At 34.9% G+C, this 24261-nt stretch overlaps 3 protein-coding genes across 5 annotated transcripts; all 3 read right to left on the reverse strand.

Annotated features, from left to right (window-relative positions):
* Positions 1-578: 578 nt before the first annotated feature.
* Positions 579-4585, reverse strand: LOC129317991 (uncharacterized). 2 transcript variants are annotated; one of them, XM_054962460.1, is made up of 5 exons: positions 3886-4585; positions 3010-3046; positions 2663-2899; positions 2497-2544; positions 579-1227 (listed from the first exon to the last, which is right to left on the reverse strand). In XM_054962460.1, the coding sequence occupies exons 1-5, from the start codon at positions 4185-4187 to the stop codon at positions 745-747; spliced, it is 1107 nt and encodes a 368-aa protein (XP_054818435.1). In that variant the 5' UTR covers positions 4188-4585; the 3' UTR covers positions 579-744. The 2 variants fall into 2 exon arrangements, with proteins under 2 accessions (XP_054818435.1, XP_054818440.1); XM_054962465.1 differs by having other exon boundaries at positions 1061-1217.
* A 4360-nt stretch (positions 4586-8945) lies between these two features.
* On the reverse strand, positions 8946-12063 carry LOC129305822 (protein SIEVE ELEMENT OCCLUSION B). 2 transcript variants are annotated; one of them, XM_054945960.1, is made up of 7 exons: positions 11777-12063; positions 11587-11691; positions 11026-11462; positions 10820-10929; positions 10572-10714; positions 9972-10469; positions 8946-9884 (listed from the first exon to the last, which is right to left on the reverse strand). In XM_054945960.1, exons 1-7 carry the CDS (start codon positions 11987-11989, stop codon positions 9210-9212), a joined length of 2181 nt encoding a protein of 726 aa, XP_054801935.1. In that variant the 5' UTR covers positions 11990-12063; the 3' UTR covers positions 8946-9209. The 2 variants fall into 2 exon arrangements, with proteins under 2 accessions (XP_054801935.1, XP_054801925.1); XM_054945950.1 differs by having other exon boundaries at positions 11026-11474.
* Positions 12064-18067: 6004 nt separating this feature from the next.
* On the reverse strand, positions 18068-23640 carry LOC129302505 (uncharacterized). Its single transcript, XM_054941451.1, has 6 exons — positions 23557-23640; positions 20824-21122; positions 19091-19229; positions 18908-19012; positions 18733-18823; positions 18068-18492 (listed from the first exon to the last, which is right to left on the reverse strand). Exons 1-6 carry the CDS (start codon positions 23638-23640, stop codon positions 18326-18328), a joined length of 885 nt encoding a protein of 294 aa, XP_054797426.1. The 3' UTR covers positions 18068-18325.
* Between the last annotated feature and the right edge of the window lie 621 nt (positions 23641-24261).

The raw sequence follows: 24261 nt of genomic DNA on the forward strand, positions 1-24261 counted from the left end.
TCCACGCCATTTTGTTTCTTGCAAGCAAAGGATATTGATTTTCCTTTGAATCATAACCCCTACAACCTCTACAGATTTACAATTTAATGTCCCAACATTCCAAGTACCAAATCTAATTTTGCTCTTATGGACTAACTTCTTTAGCCGCGTGCGTCCAGAATGACGCGGTAGCCCTTGCTCATTTAACACTACATCCGGGCGCCGATGCAGCGGCTCTAACTCACTTATCACTGTACTCGAGCCATGCAGCGCGTTACTTACGGGCAACGACCTAGCATTAACATTATAACGTCTATTGTCCATGTTCATGATAGATTCAACAAATTTTTACATTGGCTGTTGATGGCCTAACACAACCCTCCTCCTTTACCCGGGCTTGGGACCGGCTATAAACATAGGCGGAGTTTCCCAAGGACAATAGAACAGTATAATTCTCCATGAACACTTGACAGGGTGGCTGGTTTAAAGAGATGCTTGATAGCATCTTTTTTAACATTCTTGGAAGCATCTCCAAAATAGGAATTCACACACATACAAAAAAAGTAAAAGAGGGGACTAGGGCATCTCAAAGAACAATGAATCCAGCCGAAACACCAAACCCTTCCTTGAATGCCAATAGTTATTTATATCTGTCATAAAACTACACAACCAGTAGACCACTGATTTAAGGAAGAAGGAAAGGGGAAAAAAAAAAATTCCCAGAAAACCAACCCGTGCATGAACATGATATGCTTATAACAAGATTTATCCTGTCCTTATTCTGTCTAGCCGGTCAACACTTTTCCGTGCCTTTTCCAGTTGATGATCAATGCTCTTTCGAGACTTCTCGTGGCAATCTACACTTCTCCGAGACCTTTCCATGTGATCAAAAGAAATTCTTAATTTCTCTAGCTTATCGACATTGTTAGACAAGTTCTTCAGTTTTTCAGGCCTGTCTGTGCTCTGTCTAGGTTTTTCTCTGCGATCAGTGCTCTTTCTACCGATTTCAAAAAAATCTGTACTCTTCCTAGGCTGTTCAAACTGGTCCGTGCTCCTCCTAAAACTGTATCGTTGTGATGGAGATTTCTCCACAGTGGATACAAACTTCTTCAGATGCCTGATGTACTCAGGAAAGAGCTCCAAATCACAATGATTACCTCCTTTGAGCCACAGTGGTTCATACTTCTCTTTACACAGTTCCCACAGTTGCTTGCCATGGGAGCAATCTACAACTTCATCTGAAGTCCCCTACACAACAATTTGAATGCTATTATGAGTAATAGTGGCTGTTAGAATGATACTCAATCTATCATAATGCAAATAGTTGTGAATAATTTTACAAAGATAAACTTCATCCCTGCTATATTTGTCAGGTAAAGAAACAAGAGTTCCAAATTTGAATTAACAATTATCCATCATATTCAGGTCTTCAAATAATCTCACAACTAGAAGTTTGAAGCATCTCAAAATCTAATTATAGCATATATATCTCAGCTTATACATTTTCGGGCAGAAACTTATTATCAGTAATGTAACATAAGAAAAGTTTAACTGTGTAGCAAAGTATGAAAGATTGCACGCATTTTTCACAACAAATGAAAGAGCAGTTGCCAATATAGCGAATTGTTTTGGCATGATAAATCCTGTAAAATAAAGAGTCCTAGAATACTGTGCCACCAGCAGGATAATTACCATACACACATCTCGCTAATGCCATGGGGCACTCTATTCAGACCGCAAACAAGAGCAAAACGGGCTTCATAACGTATTGAGAAACTAAATTGCATATTTGCTTTCAAACAGAAACATTTTGGCTGATACAGGGTGAATATGAGCAACCGACGATGGATAGATAGTTTTCTTTCTAGTTTTGATACCTCAGACTAAAAAGACCAATACTACTCAGATTACTTTCTTGAAAAGGAAATGATTATCTCTAATTCAGTACATAAGAAAAACAGAGTGAAATTCATTAAAATGTACAGAAAGAAAAGAGTTTAGATATGGTTTGAGAGGCTTAATTGTTTTTAAGCTTGACTTAGAAAAAAAATGGCAAGGAATATTACCTATCAAAGACCAAAGTTATGAAACCTTGTAAAAAACGGGGAAATTTGGTCAATGTTTAACAAATATGGGGATAAACGTGCTCTGAAGAAAAGGCCAAAGGATCCTCTGAATTTTTTGTGAGAAAATGGTGGTTATCTTTAATAAATTCTTACCATTTAGTTAATCAGGACGGTCAATATCTGTTAAAAATATCTTATTATTTTCAATGAAAAGAAAAACTTAAATTCTCTAGACTGATTGGATGGTAATAATCTTCTCAAAATGAGTCACTTTTCTGTCTTAAATAGAGAGAATTAACTCAATGTTGGCCATATGAAATCCTAGAAACAAGATTCATTGTAATAAAATAGCATTAAATATATGGTGAATGCAAATTATTCTCAAGCTGAAGTCAATACAGTTTACAGGTGCAGTTGTATAAAATAGAAATATATTGTACAGCATACTTACATGAATAATGAGTACTGGACAATTAACTAGTGGGATTTTGTCAATATTCTGCACATGAACAGAAAGTAGTGCCAGATTAGTTGAAAAGTCTACATGCCTGTATATCAGCAATCTTTAATTAAAAAAAAAATCTAATTCTTAATCAGAAATCAAATCAGTAAATTACCTTGTATATGTCAAACCAGTAGGTACGCTTTACAGGATACATAACCCTTAAGCCAGACAATATGGGACTGTGCAGAACAACAGCTCTCAAATGAGGCAACCTAGCTGCAAGATCCAAAGTGGGGCCACTACCAACAGATTGCCCATAAAGAATTATATCTTCCTGCTTGGTGCCATAGCTTTCTTCTAGACACTTGTATGCAGCTTCAATATCGGCATATGTATTCTGCTCGCTCGGCTGCAGATAAGGAGAGCTATTTCTTCAGATGATTTTTTTAGCTCTATGACCACTTTAATGCATGACACCACTATTTACACCAATAACAATGATATTATATTCCTACAAACCTTTCCTGACGATTGGCCGTACCCAGAATAGTCATACCTACACAAAATTAGAGCGTGACTGAGAAAAATTGCTGCAGTACACTTCATCATCCTTGTTGAGTACAGTTGAGAATATTGTCTCCATAACCATTATAGATAAAAATAAAATACATGCACTTCGAGAAATTTTCTCCACAAATTCAGTCACTGAATTAGACCAATTTCAGCAAGTGATAACAGGAAGATATAGATTGAACTTCAAGATTGGTATGTTAATGGTCTTGCTGTTCTGAAGTCATGATGTTGACGTGCACAAAAAAAAAGATGTAGTGACTCATCAGCAGAATTACGGAGATTAAGATGAAAGATACACCAAACATGCCGCCAGTGCATCTGTGTATACGTGCAATGGGATTGTACGCTTGAGAGAGAGAGGGATGTTAACCAGTATTGAAAACCCTCAGAACAATATGAATTCCAAGTCCAAGATATTAAACAATCCATTACGAATAAATCACCTCAGTTATGTATGTTGATCACAAATTTCAGACCTTCTAAAGAAGCATTTGATGCTAAAGAATATCACACTGAAATTGCAGCTGATACCAGAGAAACCCCAGTTTTGAGTTTATTATGAATCCCGTATAACGATTACGTAGTCTTTATTTCTTAGGATTCCAAATTACCTACGATTTTCCCCAACTAAGCAAATGAAAAACCTTCCACGCAGACGGAATCCCAGAATCCAAATGATCAGGATATAGGAAGTAAAAATGCCAAATTTCGACAAGCCATAATCCAAAACTGGCACAGGAATGAGAACGAAGCACCAAATACAAAAGCAGTAAATAGCAGAGACAGAAGTAAAGCAGTAGAGAGAGAAGTGAAACAGAGTACCCCATGAGATTGACGCGCAAATGGATGCTTAGCTCGATGAAGAGCTCGTACATCTGGCCTAGATCGGCAGCATTACCGTGAGAGTAGAGCAAGGTAGAGGTAGCCATAGGATGCCGAATGTAGACAGCGACAATCTCAGTGCCACGACGAGTGGGCAACTTGAGAATTTCAATGTTCTCGCGGTGAGGAAAGGGACTGAGAAGCAAAAGGCCGGTGAAGTCGTCGGTGACTAATTTATAGGAAGGTGGGTTCGGCGGGAAGAAGGCGAACTTAGCCGCCATAGAAGAAGTTACCCCACCCATGAGTCTCTCCCTCTTTCACTTTCTCTCCTGTGTTGGTCTTCGTCGTCCTGAATTCCCACGCTGAAGTAATTCAGATCCACGACATTCCTTCCTAACCTTTTTTTTTTTTTAATTTCTCTTTTCTTTTTCTCTTTCCAGAAGATGAAACTTTTTGGAAATGGAAAGAGAAGAGCGATAGTGAAAGGAGCTTCTTTCTCCGGTGTGGCGGCAAATGTGAGAGAGAAGAGAGCGTGAGTGATGGCTGGCCTCGCCTCGCCTCGCCTCGCTTTGAGCTTTGCTTTAAGTTGGGCCAGTGAGGTCAATGGACTTCATTCCACATCATTTTGTCATTGTGCTCGCATTTCGCTTCTTCCTCCCCACTTCCCTGTCATCCATCAACGCATGGCGATGCATCTTCCTGTTCCCCATCTCCATGGGATTTTGCTTCTATTTCACCTTTTTTGCATATATTTATTATATTCACTTATTTTTTAATTAAAATTTTATATTCCCTTCTTTGTTAAAATAAAATAATATGCTTAATAATACTGATACTGTTTTACTCAATTTATTTTTCGTTTGTTATTCTTGTAATATAAAAATATTAATTGTATATTTAACTTATTAAATAGTTATTTTTTGAATTTATAATTTCAGGATCAAGGGACAAAAAATACTTTTTCCTATTCATTAGACGTTTTAGTGTTGTAATTTTTTTACTTTATTTTTAATAAAGTTTAATTGTTATTCATAAAAAAGAGTCTGAAAAATTATGTGCATGAAAGTTGGAGTAAATAGTTGCAAAATGAGTGTTTTTTTTTTTTTGGCTATCATAGTAGTTAAAAAAAGGAAAAGGAAACAAAAAAAAAAAAACAAGGAAAAGGAGATCAATCAAACTTTTATAAAATATATACACGCACAGTCGAGAGCGTGGGGTTCAATGATGACATTTAAAACTATGTCACTAACAATCTGACTCATCTTAGAAAGCTGCAAGAGCAAATAGCTTTACTATACTAATTATCTACTTCTCTTGAGAAAACTTGCTTTCCCTTCACTCTCAGTTATAGTTCATTCAATCACAAACTCATGCTCTAAAAATGCATTAATTTAAATTTTCAAATACCATATAGATAAAATAAGAAATATGAGATATATAATTTAAGAGACATATATTGTTTGGTGTTAGAATAAGAGGGAATAAAAGATAGCGTGAATCAGACACCTCAGTGATAGGGCCATGAAGCAATTAGCAAGGAACAGACAATTGAAGGGGCAGAGATGGTGAGATGTGAATGGAATGTCCCTGTTGGTTTCTCCATCTTGATGGAATTATCTTTTTTTTTAATTCTGGGAGTAATCAATCTTGGCCACAGGTTTAGATTCATGTGCTCTTTAACTGTTCTTGAATGATTTAGCAAAAGTTTAATAGTTGACATTGCAAACTTTAATCCAATTCTCTCCAGACAGCTGGAATTATGGAACCGAGGCCAACTTTTGTATCCCACCTTCAAACAACCATCATCATCTCCCTTCTTCCTCTGTTTTGAGGCTTCCCAAACAAACTATCAGATTCCTCCCTCCAATGTAAATCTCTCTCTCTCCCTCTCCCTCTCTGTTACTGTTCTTTTACTTAAACGCCAATTACCCCCTTAATCAAGCAACCAAACAGTTTAATCCTATCCTTGCATTTAATGATCAATCTAATCCTATGCAGGTGCGTCTCACCTTAATATCTGTATACGCAAGTATTTTTTGCCCAATACTTGTTGCCCGTCACAGGGTCATGGAAAACATCACACAGTCATACGAACATAGTTTTTTAATATGGGACACATTTAAAAGATACAGGCACTGCGTTGTTTTCTTCAGGACAACTAGTGAAGTCACAGGGAAATTATAATGGCAATTGCCAAGTGCTTCTTTTGCCTCATGAAGCATCGCTATAATTAATCTTTGTAATTGTAAGTGGAATGTAGCGATATGTTCTTCGATCGAATTGGGTCACACCCCAAATTCACGTGGAGCTGCCACCTCCTTGAAACCCCCGAAAAAATTAACTACATAGAACTAGCAATTGTACTCTGGTAACATACAGACACGTGAACATGAGCATGGAAAAACCAGACAAAAAAAACAACCAGAAATAACGACGCAAATCCCCATGAAATCATCCCAATGCCTCATCTCTGGGATCCCCAGACAGGCTTCACCAAAAGCTTCAAAACAAGTTAGATGCAGCATTTGACAGATGGGACCATATGGTCAAAATTACCCATATCAATTCCTAAATAGACAAACGTCATCAGTAGGTTCCCCCCAAAAAAATAAAAACTGTATAAATTCTGTAAATCATGATATCAGTAGTGGGCCCAAGATTTCCGGAGTAAGCTTGGAATTAGGTCACAAGACAAGCACTAATCTCACTGGTAAGAAAAGGACCACATAACAGACATAATCTACTCAGGTGCATAACTAGAATTGAAGGCGAATGAAAGGGTCTTTGTTTGTGTTGTGGGTCCACCTGCAATATAATAGGCAAAGCAAAGATAATGATGGGCTGGTCTGCACTCACCTTAGCCCTATCTGCCGGTCGTTGTGATGGGAAGACGAGACATGTCTCGTGTCTGCAGCAATATTTCCTGATTTATAATGCCTGGCCTTACTCATCTCTACAGTTCAGATTTGGATTCTATGACTGGCAAAGACTACGATTGAGTCTTAATACGCATAATCAGTAATGACTGCTGAAAGAGCACAATCAGTTCCAAGACAAACCAGTGAGAATATTTAAATTTTCTCATTATTAGCTTTTGATTGATGATGCATCATGCAAGTGCTTCTAAGCAGAACCTGTATGGCGGCAGGCAGTGTAGGAAGCATTGGTAAGAAAATAACCAGAACCCAACTAAAGAACAAATATAGGGAAACAGTAGGTAGCATGGCGCATTGCAGTGAAGATAAGCTTGAAGCAGATCTAAATTGAAATGGTCAATCCCAAGAGAACGAGTCTGCTTCATCAAGAACTGAGATACCCCAAGTGCTGATGAAATGGGCGACGGCATGCATTGAGACAAATCCAGGATGGGGTCGTATAGCAGTTGGATTATCCTCGTCTGACATGAATTAATGACGCATCTACTAAGCCCAAATCTTCCAGGTGTACTAAGACTGGATGTCACTCACGGCACAGGATATAAGAAGGAATGCATATCTTAACTGGGATAACCTATGATGCAGTAGAATCAGTGAAAAGTGAAAAGCATACCACAAAATCAACCAGAGATTTTCAGACGCCAAGCGGTACACATGGAAGTCCAGATTCATGTAACAAAGAACTCATCTACTGATCTATCCTCCCCATGAAAATGATGAAGACTAGCAGATACTTTTTGAATGTTACAAGACAAACATGAATTCAGAAGAATCATGCAGAAAACCGTGATTAATAACCTCGAATTCAAGCAGATTAAGTGCCTGCTAAGTTAGTTTCCCAGGAAATTCTAATAGGAGAGAGATCTATACAGATCTAAAATGTCAAGAGTCAAAGGTAAATTCCAAGCATATACATGTAGTTGGGGGAATTAGTTCATGAGAATTAGGTACTGTTCAAAGGTTTTAAAAAGACTTATAGACATAAGTCTAAACTTCATATGGTTTCCAAATTTAAACCTTTCAACTTAATTGCATCTGAGAAATACTTTTTTTTTAAATACAATAACAGCATAATAGGAAGAAATTACATCAAAATCAAGACTCATTAGAAATCGGCACCCTATCAGTGGATCATCAAAAATCAAAACATCGATATTATCGTTTAAAGCTTGATGAGCATGCCAATCCACATAATTGTTGGAGTTGGATTTTCTAAACACATGGTTGAAGGTGATAACTTAATCTTTCATGGCGAGGCATCTGATCTTATTTATGGTTTCATTAAGAGGATGACTCGGGTTATGGTAATGCTGAATAAGCATAAGAGCTTTAAGGGAGTCCGAGAAATACTTTATATGTGCAACTATCCACAAAGAATAGCAATAGAATTTGAGAATATGAATATTTTACTAATTAAGAGCACTTGCTAGGAAGAAACAGCACTATGAGCTCAAATGAGATCTTCCCCAAATGTTTTTAAATTTTAAAGCAATAGAAAACTGGATCAAATTATTAGATTGTTGATAACAATTCAATAGAATACCAAATACATATATAACAACTCACTATTGTCCAGACATGAAAACTTCCTCATACTATGACTGTTGAACAAGACTCTTTTGTGAATAGTTGCACTGATAAAAGTACAGGACTAGAACATAAAAATCTGATAGATAAGCTCATGTAGAAAAATCTGCAAAATAAGTCCCTGGCACTTTAATTATATCCTCATCCTTGTTAGCTTGATTGATTCATGCATCATAGATTAATGCTTATCCCTAAGACATAAGATAACTCCTGTCGAAAGCCTGGGGTCACGGTTGTAAAGGGACAAGTTTCCCTCAGTCATACCAGTGTTCCAATCAGTAGGCTAAACATGGGGATTTCAAATGCCTAATCTCATCTTATAATTATTGCGCATGAAAAATGCCATCCAACACACTAGTTACTGGCAAATGTATACATAGCAGTTTGAAACTCAAAGAGCACAAAATTCTAGGACTATACAAGCTCACAGTTATGCAAAATCAATAAAACACGCAATGCAGATATAATTAGAGGCCAGTTGATAGTATGTCGTCCGTGAAGCTGGGGTATCACAAAGGGAAAAGAAGACCAAAAATGTTATTGATGAAAACTGCAATATTATTGATTGATGCCAATCACATGACAGGAGGCAACTCTTTGCAAAATAAAGGATCACTCCCCACAGCGTGTAGAAGCACACAAGAGCACGTATAATCGCTGAGCGAAACCGTACGTCCTTGACTACTCACATCTTATAACGCCCATGTGAGGGTGATGTGCGTAACAAAAACACACAGAATTGAAAATAACAGGACGAAACAGAACATTAACAACAACGCGTGGAAGATTGTCTTTTGATCATCATATGGTAGGAGGAGACACGGCGCTGACAATGAACGCCTCATTAGCATTTTCATCATGGCAACACTGGAAGGTTGTAAGAACGTTCATGTGACGCTGACACTCAGGGCACCTCAGCCTCTCTGGAATTCTTCCCATTGCATGAGAAAATTCAAATCTGCAGCACGGATTCTCCACTGCATGAAGCTTCCTGTAATGCTCCCCAAAAGCACTATCGAACCCATCCTTCTCCGCTTTCTGTTGCCACATAGTGTCGTACTCCATCAAGGTCTGCAACCCCGTATTGGCATGCCCATTCACCACAATGTGAGAGCCTTTTGCTAGAATGACCCAACCCCCCAATTTGTCATAGCTCAGGAGCCTCTTGATTTCTTGCATCACCACGTCATGATCATCGGCTTGTTGAAGCTGAATCTTGGAGAACAGCATGCTTTCGAGTCGAGTCCAGAAGAACCACACCATGCTCAGGTCTTGCCAACTATGAGTGTTGAGCTTGTCCTGCACTATGTTGTCCAGCACTCGCCGCACCTGATCCTTCTTCGTGCTCTTCCCTACGTACACCATCTCCAAGGGTATGCGCGCTGCCAGTGCTACTCTCCTTGCTTCCCTTACGAAGTTCCTCACCCAAACGTAGTCATCTCCTCCGTACATGAATATGAACTTCCCATCCTTCATCTGTTTAGTATTGTAGAGATGGCGGCTTAGGTTTAGAGATATTCAAATCCATGAACGTGTATATGATCTGTGTTTGTACATGCTTACCCAGTTGAGTATTTCGGTGTCAATGCCGTCGACAACGAGCTCCAAACGCCAAGTCTCTTCCCTCCAGAGGGCTTCCTCTTTTAAGCTCGTGAAAGGGAAGGCGCTGCTTCCCCAAATCCACATCATGTGGATAGCGTTAGGGCAGGCTACCTTGCCTTGAGGATCCAAGACTACGAGGATTGGCTTGTTCTTGTACTTCCATTCGTTTCGGACAAACATAAGCACTGCCTTGCTTATCAATGAAGGATGATACACAGAGTACCATGGCATCGTTTCTCTCAGGTTCTCGAACTGCGTTTGCTGTTGTTCTGTCAGTTGATCGTTGATGAGGCGATCCACAACTGGGATCCACACCAACTCATACCTGTTCTCCAGTTTTGTTGCGTGCGCCCTCGATTCATTGTAGATCTGTTCCAAGATTAGCAGCTCCTCGTGGGAGAAATCTAGACCCGAAATTAGCAACAACACATTCTTCCTCCTCAGCACTTCAAGCCCAACCTGTTTTATTTCCATTTCACGAATGCGTGATTACTATGATTCCTGACTAATATAATATAGTAGGATATACAGATAATAATATTTTGTATGTTATGATCAAACCCTTTTCTTAGAAGCACCGTCATAGAGAGGGAGTAGATCATCCCTAGCATATATCAGAGCCTTCAGAACCCTCATGTTGTCTATGTGGATCATCTTGAAGAGCTCGCACAACATTTCATAGGCTTCAGCATCCATCTTTTTCTCTGCATTTAACATTGATTTTATGTCATGGAATTAACGTACAGCATACTGGGACACATGCTATATGTATTATTATGCTCCCACATGACATAATGAACTGGCTTTACCAATGTATTTGTAGCAGATATCCAGGTGCTTCCTTAGATGCTCAAGGATGGTTTTGAGTTTGTGAGCCAATGTGGATAGCTCCCAAGCCTCTGTCGTTGACAGCATGAATCTGAAACCAGTGATGAGTATATTCTTTCAAGTTTCATATGTGTGTATGTATATATATAATCATTAGCAGATATCATAAATGATAGGAACAGCATACTCATAGCCCAGAGTAGTGAGGCTTGTAATCTGATTGCTGCAAGCAATAATGCCCCTAACGCTCCAGTAGCAAGCAATGGGTATGTGGGCAGAGGCAGTGGTGTAGCTTGACACATCCGGGGTAATGTATGTCCGAGGTAGGTCATTGAACTCAATGACACATCTTGTGACCTCCAATATGACCTTTACAAGATCATTAAGTACATCAAACCTTGCTTTCAATGGGCCAGCATGTTCCATGATGCCGGGAAGTTGCTTCAGGATAGCCATTGATTTGGCCAGAGAGTTTGTAGAATGAATATGGGCAAGAAGCCAAAATTCTCCATAAGTGAGGGCAAAAGCAGCTAAGATGAGCACTAACTTCACATCCCACTTGAAGTTTGTAAGCATGTCAAATATTGCCACAGTTGTGGTGTGTGCATCGACGCCACTGAGAGCCTTGTAGGACATCTGAGATTTTAGTCATCATCACATGCTTCTCAATAACTGAATAATTGAAAAGTACATCGAGAGAGAGAGAGAGAGAGAGAGAGAGAGCTTTTGGATTCAAATTATTGCTCACCTCGCAGGAAATACGATCAATCCTGTAGGCTAGGCTCTCTATTATGGTGAAGTAGCTTGAAGGGTGGTCTCTGTCATCAACATGATCAACAGTTCCCAGGGCACCCTGCAGGAAAGGAAAATTAGAGAGGGAGAGGCAGGCACAAGCCAACTGAAGAAGCAACTGTAAATGGGCAATTAAAGCATCGTACCACTGAAACTCCTTCAGAACTCAAGGTGGCCTGTCTAAGAATGTCCTCAACAAGTCGGAGAAGTGGCTTGACATCATGCTCTAGTCCATCAGGATTGTGTTCTGCCACTATTTTCTTGACAAGAATGTTGTCGTCCGACAAAGTGGGCACGTTCTTGTCAGTTTTCATCAGTTGTTGCATTGAATTCAACTTTGCAAAGCTAGCCAAGGCCATAGTGAGCAACAGTGGAAGCTAAATGCAGACAAAGGACTCGAGGTTTTGAGACAAGGAAGAGAAAACAGATTGTGTTTTGCTCCCATGTAGTAGAAGGCCATTATATAACCCCCAGAAAGGAATAAAGCCTGGATGAATCTACTTCCTTGCTTTCGCGATAATTAAGTCTTTGGAACGTTTAAGAGTAAGCTAATCCTTGGCATCTTCCAGCCTTCTGTCCCCACTTCTTCACTTTAGTACAGTACAAGTGTGTAAATCTGTACCTTGTCCACAGTACTGCAGTAGCCAAAACAACTAAAAAACAATGGTAAATTCTGATCAGAGCTCGAGTGTTATATAAGTAGAGTAATAGCCCGATATAGTATCTCCACATGTAAACCTGTGCAGCAACTTAGGTGTGGTGAGTGGCCCAAAAAGAGAGTATATACAGATACGGGTTAACCCATTTATCTTTGATGAAGTATCACAGTATTCACTGTATACGTTACAGCCTGCATATTCAAATCATGTTGGCCAATGGGAAACTTGACGAAGATCTTTGGTATGGTCTGCTTCTTTACTTGATTCCATTTTCTCCTTGCAAACTCAGTTGGGTATATTTTATGCCTCAATTAATCAAAAAGACCGGCGAGAGATTTGATGCCTTGCTCTTTTTTATTGTCTTTTAATATTCTACTGGACAAGAAGCGATTGACTAACCATATTGATTTGACGTTTTGTTCGCTCGGAACGCCCAGAATGGCTATTAAATTACCTTGTCGTGCTTTATGGTCTTGTATATATATAACCAAAATCACGTGTTATTAAACCTGATTAACGTGGCTTGAGGGAGATCTTAAGCCCATAAAATCCATGAACAAATTCTCATAACAATCTAGTTGAAATTGAAAATATTTATCAGAGAATAGTAAGTACGTTGTCGGTAAGTCCCGTTTAGTACGATTAGGAAGCTTGGGTTATATTATGGTGATTCCCATTCTTAAACCCGCTGCCTAGCATTCGTAATTAGAGTTAACCCGACAGTTTAATTGGTGCCAAAATTTGTTTCCAGTGATTTACGACTGTCTGTAATCTTTAGTTCAAATTGCATCTTACTATATTGTTAAAGCACTTAATAGCACACCTTTTTTTTTTTTTAAATTACACTCCTGTTTTTAATCTCCTTTCACCCAGTGATTTCAACAACTTTATAACTTGTATCGGTGCTTTGTTCTATGTTAAATTAAAGTTTCAGGTTTAAAGAAGTGGAATGTGAAATAATTCAGTTACAAAGCCAAAATCCCTAGGCTAGTTTCATAAATATCTGCACGAATTCAAATTTTAAGAAATAGAATTGAATGTAATGTAAAGTTTACAATTCGATTCGGGGGGGCGTGTTTTTCGTTCAAATTGAATAGGAAAAGCAGTTTGCAAAGGCTCATCGATAAAGCAGCATGGGTGTTACTGTTAGGAAACAAAGGCAGCAAAAGATCAAACCACAGCAATATTCTCAATAACAAAAATCGTTAGAAATTACAAGAGACTAACTCATGAGATTAAAAGAAACAAAAATTAAAAAAACAAAAATGGTCAGAAATTACAGTAATATTCGAAGGTAACATTGCATCAAATTAAAACAAAAAAGAAAACGACTCAACCGAAAACTCTCAAACATGTGGACGATGAAGATCGACATTGGAGAAGACGGAAGGCAGTAACATTGCCATTGGACAATGTTAAGGGGGGATTTCATTGTTGGCGTAAGAGAGAACATATTGGATCCACAGCCTTTAGCACTCGGCGCTTGAGGTCTAACAACCCGATGCCATTCGTTGTTTAGCCCTAGACGTTGAGTGTGTTGTGTTCAAAGTTCACTCACATTTTTTTTCCCCTCTCTTTTCTGGATTTAGATCCGCTAAGTAGTTTAAGTTTATTCATTCAGTAAATATTTCATATAATATAATAATAATTGTCCATTTAATCGATTGTTAAAAATTTTATCATATAATATTTATAAAGTATCAAAATTTCAAAATTTTGAAGAGGATAGGATATGTAAGGATTGTTAATTTTAATTTTTTTAAGAGAAATATGTATTTTAATAATTTTTAAATATGGGTAAAATTCAATAGTTAAAATTAAAATACTTACCGAGTAAGTTAATAAATATATGTAGGCCAGAATACAAATCTACATTTTCTTTTAATTTTGTGAACACTGCACATTCGCGTATGTGATCTTGTCTTTTACCCATTTTTGAAGTCTTCTATATCTTTTGCCAAAAACAATCCTATGTAAGAAGATAAATTAATCAGGAAAAAAAAACCTGTTTAAAGTATCAGAGCATGTCAATAAACAGCCGAGTTATTTAATTTTAATGAAACAACAAAGCCCATGACTGAAAACCAAAAAAAAAAAAAAAAGATTGGGCGAGAGTGCGAAACCCACAAAGGACCCAATCTGTTCAACTAAATCTCATATCCCTAACCAACTGTAAGTCTATAGCTGCGGAATGCAGCCAAACGTGGCCTTGACCAAGACGCTCAGCAGCGGGCCTCTCCGCCTCAACGGCCTCACCATTTCCCAACAACTCTTTCCACCGTCACCATCACCACCGCTCAGCCAATCGCCACTGTCACGCTCTGGTAACTTGGGCAGCGGCGCCGGTTCTCTTCGACCCTGCCTCATCTTCATGTCGCTCAGATCCATTTCAACGGGAAACTTGAGGATCCCAAACAGACCGTTACGATGCTTGGGGCAACTGGCACTCCTTGGGCACCGCTTTTCCCTCGTCAACGATTTAACAAGAGAACGCGAACTCGGAACGAGCAAATTACTTGCTTCCTGGGGTGGATTGGGTTCCGATTGAAGATGCATGACCCTGCCGCAGAAAACGATGTCGTTTGGAAGGGCGGAACTGTTACTGAGATTGGAAATTAGAGTGGGGAACTCGAAGTCGGAGTGATCGGCGTACATATCTGAATCACTGGGTCGAAGTCCAACGCATCGGAAAATTGTAATTGGTGAAGGATGATGAGCAGGGCTGTATGGGACGGTATAATATATACACACACACAACAACGTCTTGACTGAATAAGAAGGAAGACAAACCGTTCCCAGATGATTGAATAGTAAAGGGCTTCTAGAACAGAGCGTCTAGAGAACCAAACTGGGTCACCAAGGATATTTATTTAATATATACACAGTAAATATATGATGATTCCTGGAAGTTTAGCAGTAAATTTCCACATTCTAGAAAGACTTGGCTTTGCACCCTGAGCAAAACGCGCCTCCGCAGCTCGCTGAATTTTGAGAGAGATTTGGACCGTTCATATAAACGTAAATGATCCAACTTGAATGTTTTAAATTTTATTTTTATTTTATATTTATTAAAATAAAAAATTTATTAAAAAAATTAATAAATTTTATGACCAACCTAAACAACAGCTTTAATATAAATAATTTAAATTTAATATTAAAATTTTTATAATTTTTATAAATTAATTATTTAAATATACTCTAGTCAGTGTAGGTTTAATATTAAAATTTTTATAATTTTTATAAAATTTTAATTTTAAATTCAAATTATTTATATTAAAGCTAAACTGTCCAACCTGATAATTAAATTTATTAATTTTTTTATAAATTTAAATCATCCATATTAAACATGAACTATTCAGATTGATTATTAGATTTATTGAAAAATTTTATAAATATAGACTATTCATATTAAATTTAAAATGATCAAACTGGTGATCAGATTTATTAAATTTTTTATAATTTTTTATTTTAATAATATAAAATTGAAATATTAAATTTAACTCTTCATATTTATATGGACGATTCAGATTTTTCTTAAAATTCAGCGAAGCTGCAGAGGCGCGTTTGCTCAGAGTAAAGCCAAGTCCGTTCTAGAAAGGAAGAACGGCTCTTCTCCGCCCTCATTTTCCTTTCCATTCTGCGAGGTTGGGTGTGTCACCACCAAGGGCATGGGCGTTTCAATTTGATCCGCCAGGTTTCGCCCGTGAAATCAAAACACCCCTATTGATGTTTATTGGAGTCTGGGAAACACATTGAATCATTCATTGCTGGAAGGAGATTAATCAAAATTAAATTAGATTTGCTCACTACCATTATACGGAGGTAATTTTATGACAAGAACAACCCAACTTTTGAGTATCATAGTGATTTATGCAAGGGACAAATATTTTTTATTAGTTTTCTCCCAATATAATTTCATAGCCTTCTATACTAAAAAAAAAAAAAAGTTCCGTGATATGAAAAATCATGGAGTCATATTCCAAATAATTATAATCAACGGTGTCTCTAGTTGTCACCGCATTCGCCTAAATTTAACACGCAGCTGTGATTGAAATACACGTGTCAATATTTTTTCGGACTATAAGTATGACAGCACATAATCACATGGCCTTTAAGCCATTTTTGTGTCTGAACGATCAATTCGTTTCTGCATTAGCTGATGGCTGGTGTTGCCTTTGAAAGTAAACAAACAAACAACCATTTTAAAACAAAGTCAATAATTTGAACTGAACTTGACGGGTCGGCTCGAACTCATCCAAAAAATTTAAGGTCAAATTTAAAAAAAAAAGTTAATTTTTTATTGTTCAGGAATACCTGAATAAAAAATAAATTTTAAAAAATATATAAAATATAATAAATATTAATTAGTTTTTCAAGTTTTATATCATTTCATACCAAAATATTATATATATGAGTGTTTTAATATAGTTATTTTTTAAAAAAAATAAAAATAGTTATATTTCATATTTTTATTAATTCTAATCAATAAAATATCTCAAAATAATATTTAAAATATATTTTTAATATTAATTTTTATATTTTAAGACTCAATTTTTTTCAAAAAAAATTGAGTCCTATAAATCATTTGTATATAAAAAATAATTTTATATTTTTTATAAATTAAGATAATTAATTTTAAATTAAAAATAAAATTAAAAAAATTTAAAAAATAAAATTTAGGCATATATAAATTTCTGATATTACTACTAGATAAACATAATAAATAGAATAATATTTTTAAATAATTACTTGATTATTGTCTATGCTAGACTTGGTTAAAAATTAAGAGTAAACTAGAGCAAGAATCACTTATATGTAAGAGTTAAACAATATAAAAAATTAAAGAAAAATGATTTCAAAAAAAATACTATTTTACTCATAATTAAATAATTTTTTTTATATTATATAATGATGGCAATTTTTTATATTCATAAAAATAAAAAGTATAATTTATCTAAAAGTTATTAAAAACTTTGAACTAATCAGGATAATAATTTTAAGTTAATAGTCTAACTATAATTGAATTGAGATCAACTTAATCATAATTAAAATAATATAATATAATTAAAATATATAAATTATTTATATATGATTATGATAAGAAAATATTTAAACAATTAAAAAATTAATTTAAAAGTAAAGGAAATATTCATAAATAAATTATACATAATACAATAAAATAATAACAAAGCTACTTAAGTATAAAGTTAATAAATTATTTTTATTTTATTATTTTAAAATTAAGATAATATTTTACGCTTAATAGAATTATTTAAAAATTAAAATTGGTTCAAAAAATAAAGAAAAAATATTTTTAAAAAATTTTGAGTATTCAGATTAACCCGAATAAGCTTGAAATCCGAAAGTATTAGAACCAAGCTTGACTATATGGATTTTTAGAAGGAATGAGATATGTTAAACCCAATCCGAATAAACCCAACTCGAATAAACTCACCCCTCCTGAATTACTGACCCTACTTCAAAGTAAGGAGAAAACAAATTAACATAATACGATATTGAAGTGTTACAAGTTTGCTACACATTCAAGAAACTGACAGACTCTGCATTCCTCAAATAGCCAGTTACAATTCATAATGCCCAATATTAAATGCAAAATGCCCTTTTTTTGGGCAAAATAAATTGCCCATTTTCACTGGCCCAAACTTGATTAAAAACCATTTCAAACTCGACCTTCTCTCCGGGCTCCGACAACTTCCTTGAGCAGGATCAGTAGTATGACAGTAAAAAATAAAGGTGACATAATTACAAAATGTTCAGTTGATGCGAACCTGATATCATAAAATTATCACATGATAACAGCTTGTCCGAACATAATCGCAAGGAAATCAAATGAAGGTGAGAAAACAAATTGTTTAATTACATCCAATAATATGCATCGTAAAGCGACATATAAAGACTTGGAACGATTTCATCGATTGCCGACGGGTTAAATCTAAATGTCACATTTTTTAATGTCATAAGAGGGCGCATCACTGCATTGGAAGTGAAGAATCCAGGGGTCGCTTCTTCGGCTCGTCAAGAAGTTTTTGAAATGCCATCGGTGGACCCAAAGTTTTGATTCTCTGGCAACAGACATGGTGGATGGAAAGAAGGAATAAAGAATGCAATTCCGAGACACAGTATCGCCAGTACCACGACCCACCAAGCTTGGTGGGGCATGCCCAATAATAGCTCATCACAAACTGTCATATCATGCCAAAGGGGAAAAAATTAGACCCGGTAAGCGATGTCTGACGCTAAAATGAGATGCATTTCGAATCCATAATATTTAACTCAATGAAAAGTGGCCAAAATGTGCGTCAAAAATAGAACTGGAAAGGAAAAACATTTCAACTGAATTTAAAAGGGAACATAACAAGAATAACGAAGAATGTGAATCTCTGAATCGGAAAACAATAGTGCCATGTACCATGCTAAATTACCTATATTGAAGATAATGGATGGCCTATCAGGTACATGCGGCATCGCGACAAACCCCTCTGGCTCCACAGTTACCAACACTCGCGTTTTATCCTGATTAATGTCAATGCTTTCAGAACATAACATAACAGAAGTCATCTAAAGCAATCACAGCTTCGTTTAAGTGACATATCCAACCAGATTGCTCTCGGTCTTAAAAATTAGCTTTTCAGTGTTGAGCAATCTTCTGTTATTGTTCCGCACCATATCTTTATCCAGTTGTATGGAAAAGCCGGCAGGTATCTGATATTTTAGTTAGTGTGTATCAGTCTCCAGAGAAGGATCCGCAGCAAACAACTGACAAAAACACATTATACATACAGAAGCAGGATATGATATCTTCACTTCATACCATGTTTGGGGCTTCAGATCTCCTAGTTCATAAAGGCGAGAGCCACCATTTAAAGGCAGACTCTCTCTCCAGAGTTCTTCCCCAACTCTCAAAATTTTGTTCTCATCCCTAGGAAAATGAGCAGTTGAAATCTATATCTGAGTGACAGTTTAAATAGAAAAAACTACTGATTTACAGGGGAAAAGACAATTAAACATAGCTGAGGGATTTTTTTCCCTATACTGACACATTCCCAAAGCAGAGGGTCGGGACCTTGATCATGATGTGGAGGATGCAAAACAAAGTAAGCAAACTGTGTGTGTGAATTTGATGCATTGGCAATGAAGGTAACTCCCAAATAATTGGACCTAAAAACAACAAATATGTCTTTTTAGTACGAATACTTACCATTTAAAAGGGTCTAGAATTTTCCAAGGCAGGAGATTGTATCGTGAACCTTACCACTTGTCACCAACCAAAACAGGAACATTTTAAAAATTGAGATACAACTAAACCATTGTAAGGGTTATGGAATTATGCACTTGGCAAAGCCTAGGGTTAGAGCTGCAAAATTTCTAAATCCAGAAATATATTAATCATGTTCTCAATGAACCTTCCAGAGCAGAGTTACAAATAGGATAACTTGGCCGTAGATCAGTTTTTCACAAGGTACTAAAACGTGAAAGCCAAACTGATCACTAAACTGGTCAGGGTATTGGTTCAAGAGGTAGTGGTCCAATTAGAAGTCAAACCAGAGTTAGACCAACCATGATTAAAATAATATAATTTAAATAAAAAGACATTTATCTTCAAAACAATCATTCAAATCCAAGACTTCAAGATACAACAATAAGTCTAACAATAACAAATTATAACATTCAAAATATTCATCCTTACAATCCTTTAATCATTAAAAAGTCTATAACTAATAATCACCAACACCAAAATTATCATTAACTTCATTCAAATCTTCAGGCACCGAGACATTAGGAGCTGGAATAATTTGAACACAAATAAAGTAATAAAATAAAAATCTTACAATCAAGAAAGAATAACTCAACGCAAATAATTCATTCTACAAGATCAGCGAATAATTTTCTCTTCAAGAGTTCGAATTGAAAACAACAAATCATTTCTATCTGACTGCATTTTCTGATTACAGTATGGGAGAATGACAAAAAGGTTCCAAAAAGACCAATTAATTTAAGTTTCAAGTGCCAAACTCTAAAAATTTACAACTCAATTTCTCAATTTCACAACTATCTTATGATGAATTTATAACTTATTTTTTAAATTTTAACATGGTTAAAGAATAAAAAAAAATTATTTTTCCTGTTAGAATTTGGAAATTTGTCACAGGGAAGTTTCAAATTTTTGAAATTTAACACTTAAAATTTAATTTGAATTAACTGATCCTCTTGGACCTCTCTGTCATTCTCCCTTACAGTATTGATAAAAAAAGGAATTCTGAAATCTAAAAATATAATATAATTTTTTTATTACAGTATCAGTCCACAGTAACAACAAATCTCTATCTTACTACATTATTGATGAATTCAATTGTCTAACATTTGAATTCTAATAAGAATGATTCAACAAAGGAACCATAAAGTTATTTAGGGAGACAAGACTTAAAATGAAAAATCAGCACCAATAATTCAGCATAAATAAAAATTTAAAATCGAACTCAACAGGGAGAGTGAGTGGGAGAGATAGATCAAACCAGAAGAGACGATTTGGCGACACGAGGAAGGAAGAACTGAAGCCACGAGAAGATAGATCAAACCACACAGTGAGAAAGAATCTGAACTCTGAAGCCAGGATGAAGGGGGAATTGGGAAGAGGAAGAAGCGAAGCAGGGATGATTTCGGCGACCTCACGATGCGCCGCACGGCCGAAGGCAGCGGAGACGAGTTCCACGACTTCGAGCAGGCAACACCGCAGAGAGACGAGCTTAGGGCGTGGGGCACACGAATTCTGATCTGATTCACGTTTACCGCATCGTTTTGTCGACCCCGCTGTCTGATTTTTTTTTTCCAGTAAAATATACTCTCAATTTAAAAATATAAAATATCTTTAATTAAATTTTAAAAATAATTATTTATTTTTAAATTAATTATATCTTTTTATATTTATTTTTATTAAATATTTTATAATAAGTATAAAATTATTATCAATAAAGATACTTTTAAAAAAATAACGATTAAACTTTAAAAAATTAAAAATACATTATATTTTTTAATATTTAACTTTTCAAAAAATACCTTACATTTTAAAAAAAAATATTAATTTTTCTTCTATTTCATTTCAATTGCATAAAATTTTCTTCTATTTTAAAAATCTATATAAACTTTTCTTGATATCAATATTTACATAACACAATACTTTCTCCCTATTTTAAAGATTCTATTTTCATTTATCCAATTATTAATTAATTATTTAAATCATTTGTTTTAAATTACAATGCCCTTCTTTAATATAAATATTAGTCAAAAATCATTAAGTTTTTAAATAATAACTAAAATATACAAGTTGAAAAAAAATAAAATATAAATAAATTTATTTGTATAGAAGAATGACAATAAAATACTGCTAAAATATATAAATAACAAATAAATACTGTGAAGAGGTTGGGTCCGAGGGACCATGTTGGAGGCAAAAAGGGAGGGGAGGGTTGAGGGAGGGTCAAGTATGTGATTTCCCCAAAAAAAAAAAAAATTTGTCATGCAGATGTTAAAGATTGTAAGATAATTATCATATTTTGTGGTATCTATTTATCATTTGCATATCCTGATACATTATTATCACTCTCCCTATTTATATAGTATATAATTTTAAAAATCATTTATATAAACTTATTTATATGGTAATTTTTAAATAAAAAATTGGTGAAAAGGAATTTGTTGGAAGGAAAATTGATTCTAAAGATCAAGGTTAATATTTTATTAATTAAATAATATGAACAAATGATTGAAATACCCATCTGTTTAAATCAATAAAATAAAAAAAAATAAAGTTGCTTATTCAACACATGCACCCCAAGCTAGAAGCCTTTTGGCTTGGGGTGCAAGGTCTTTCATCTTAGGGTACAAGAATTTTGACTTGAGTGTAATGTTTTTTTGGATTGCATGTGTTAAACAGTCAGGTTTTTTTTTTCAATTTCATTTATTTAAATAAAGGGGTGTTTCAGTCATTTATTCATATTATTTAATGAATAAAATATTAGCCTTAATCCTTGAATTACATTTGGTTCTTAAGACTAATTTTTCTTTCAATGAGGTCCTTTTCACCAATTTTTTCTTTTTAAATTTTAAATACATAAGCTGATAAAAGAAATATTTCAGACATCCATGAATAAAAAATTTAATAAATTACAAAATTTCTTAGCAAAAGAAAGAGTAAAGAATTTAATATAAAAAGAGATAAAATAATTAATATAATTTATATTTATTTTATTAATTTTTTGTAATAATTTATTTATGTTTATTAATTTTAATATTTTGTAAAATGTTTACGTAAATATAACCACAATATTTTTTAAAATAGGAGGAGAAAGACTGATAATTTTAATTTTTTTCACATATCTTAATTAATATAATAAAACATTTTAGAAAATTAAAGATGGATTAAAGTGTAAGTTTTTGAAAATAGAGGGGAAGTCTATATAATTTTAACAAATTTAAAGAGATCGGGTAACCACATTTCACTCTTTTCCACCAAAAAGGAAAAACTAGAATGACGTCCCTTTAAAGCTCCTGGAAGGGAGTGATGTAACTTGCCCAACTTGCCTCCACATGTGAGGTTGAATGAGTTAATTCAACCTTTTTTCAAGTCACTCGAGTTACTCTGGGTTGTTCTTCTATCATTTTAGACAATAGACAGGTCTGGATGGATATATGATCACTTTGCTAGTCCAATCTTGTTTTCCGAACCATGCGAATAACATATGAAAATATGATTCTTTATATAAAATTGTGGTCCTGTTCTATATTTAAACAATGTAAGGATTTAAGTTTTAAAAAATTGAATTAGTGATCATTAAATTTGATAAAAAAAATTTAAAAAAAGAGTTGTGAATATTGGTTCAGACAATTATTGACAGAAATTTTAATTGCAATTTAGTAGTTATATTTAAACCTTAAATGTCATATTCATTATTAATTTTCTTTGATTTTGTAGTTGCTTCAATCAATATTTCTAATTTATTTTTTAAAAAAAATTATCAAAAATTTAACCCCCATTAATATGATATTTTAGGATGTCTGATATCTCCAGCAAATATTGCCAAAAGAAAAGGAAGGTCCTATCAAAAAGATTTTCGCGTCTGGACACAAAATATATATATTTTAGAATGTAATTTTTCAATGGAAGGCTGGTCCGAGGAGATAAAGAAAAAATGTATGATAAGAGAAGAGAAACTTTAAACAAAATCATTTACGTGAGAAAAGTGAATTACAGGAAGCTTTTTGGTCCTTCCATTTATCCGGTGTCCTCTCGAGAAATTCACCGCAGCGGCGCGGCGCATGTGACAAGTTTCCATTATCGTATATTGTTGTTGTAATTATAATTACTACTATTATAATGATTATATTGCTATTTGAATTTGAATTTGATCTGTGACTCGATATTGAAATTCGAAACGCATGTTGCCATGTCTCAAGGTATGTTAAACACTCATATTACTTGCAGTTATGTCTGGCAAATTATATCGACTCGTGTGATATGGATTAAGGAATGGGGATGCTTGGAAATGAAAACAGATCATTTGATCGAGATTTCCGATTCCGTCTCTGAGCTGTAGTGATATTGTTATAAAAAATAATAATAAAAACACAAATCCTTACCATTTTAAACCTTCAAGATATTAAAATATTTTTTATTTTATGTACAAACTATTGATAAAAAAACAAAAAAAAAGTTAAAAAATTAGAACATTATAAAAAACACTAGAGAAAGGCACGATAAAAGCACTGACTTTGAGTTCACCAAGTTCAAGGTTGAGCTAAACAGCTCTGGCTAAAAGAGGATGAAAAATACATTTCTATTGAGCCTTTTTCATTCAAACTTTCAATTAACAAGCTTGCCTCATCATATTATGCACGCTTCATTTTTACTTTGGCAAGAATATCATATCAGTCTACTTCCACTTGAACTAGATTGA

The sequence above is a fragment of the Prosopis cineraria genome, unplaced genomic scaffold (assembly GCF_029017545.1).
Source record: "Prosopis cineraria cultivar Desert tree isolate PC_DT_omini unplaced genomic scaffold, ASM2901754v1 PC1, whole genome shotgun sequence".
Classification (NCBI taxonomy): domain Eukaryota; kingdom Viridiplantae; phylum Streptophyta; class Magnoliopsida; order Fabales; family Fabaceae; genus Prosopis; species Prosopis cineraria.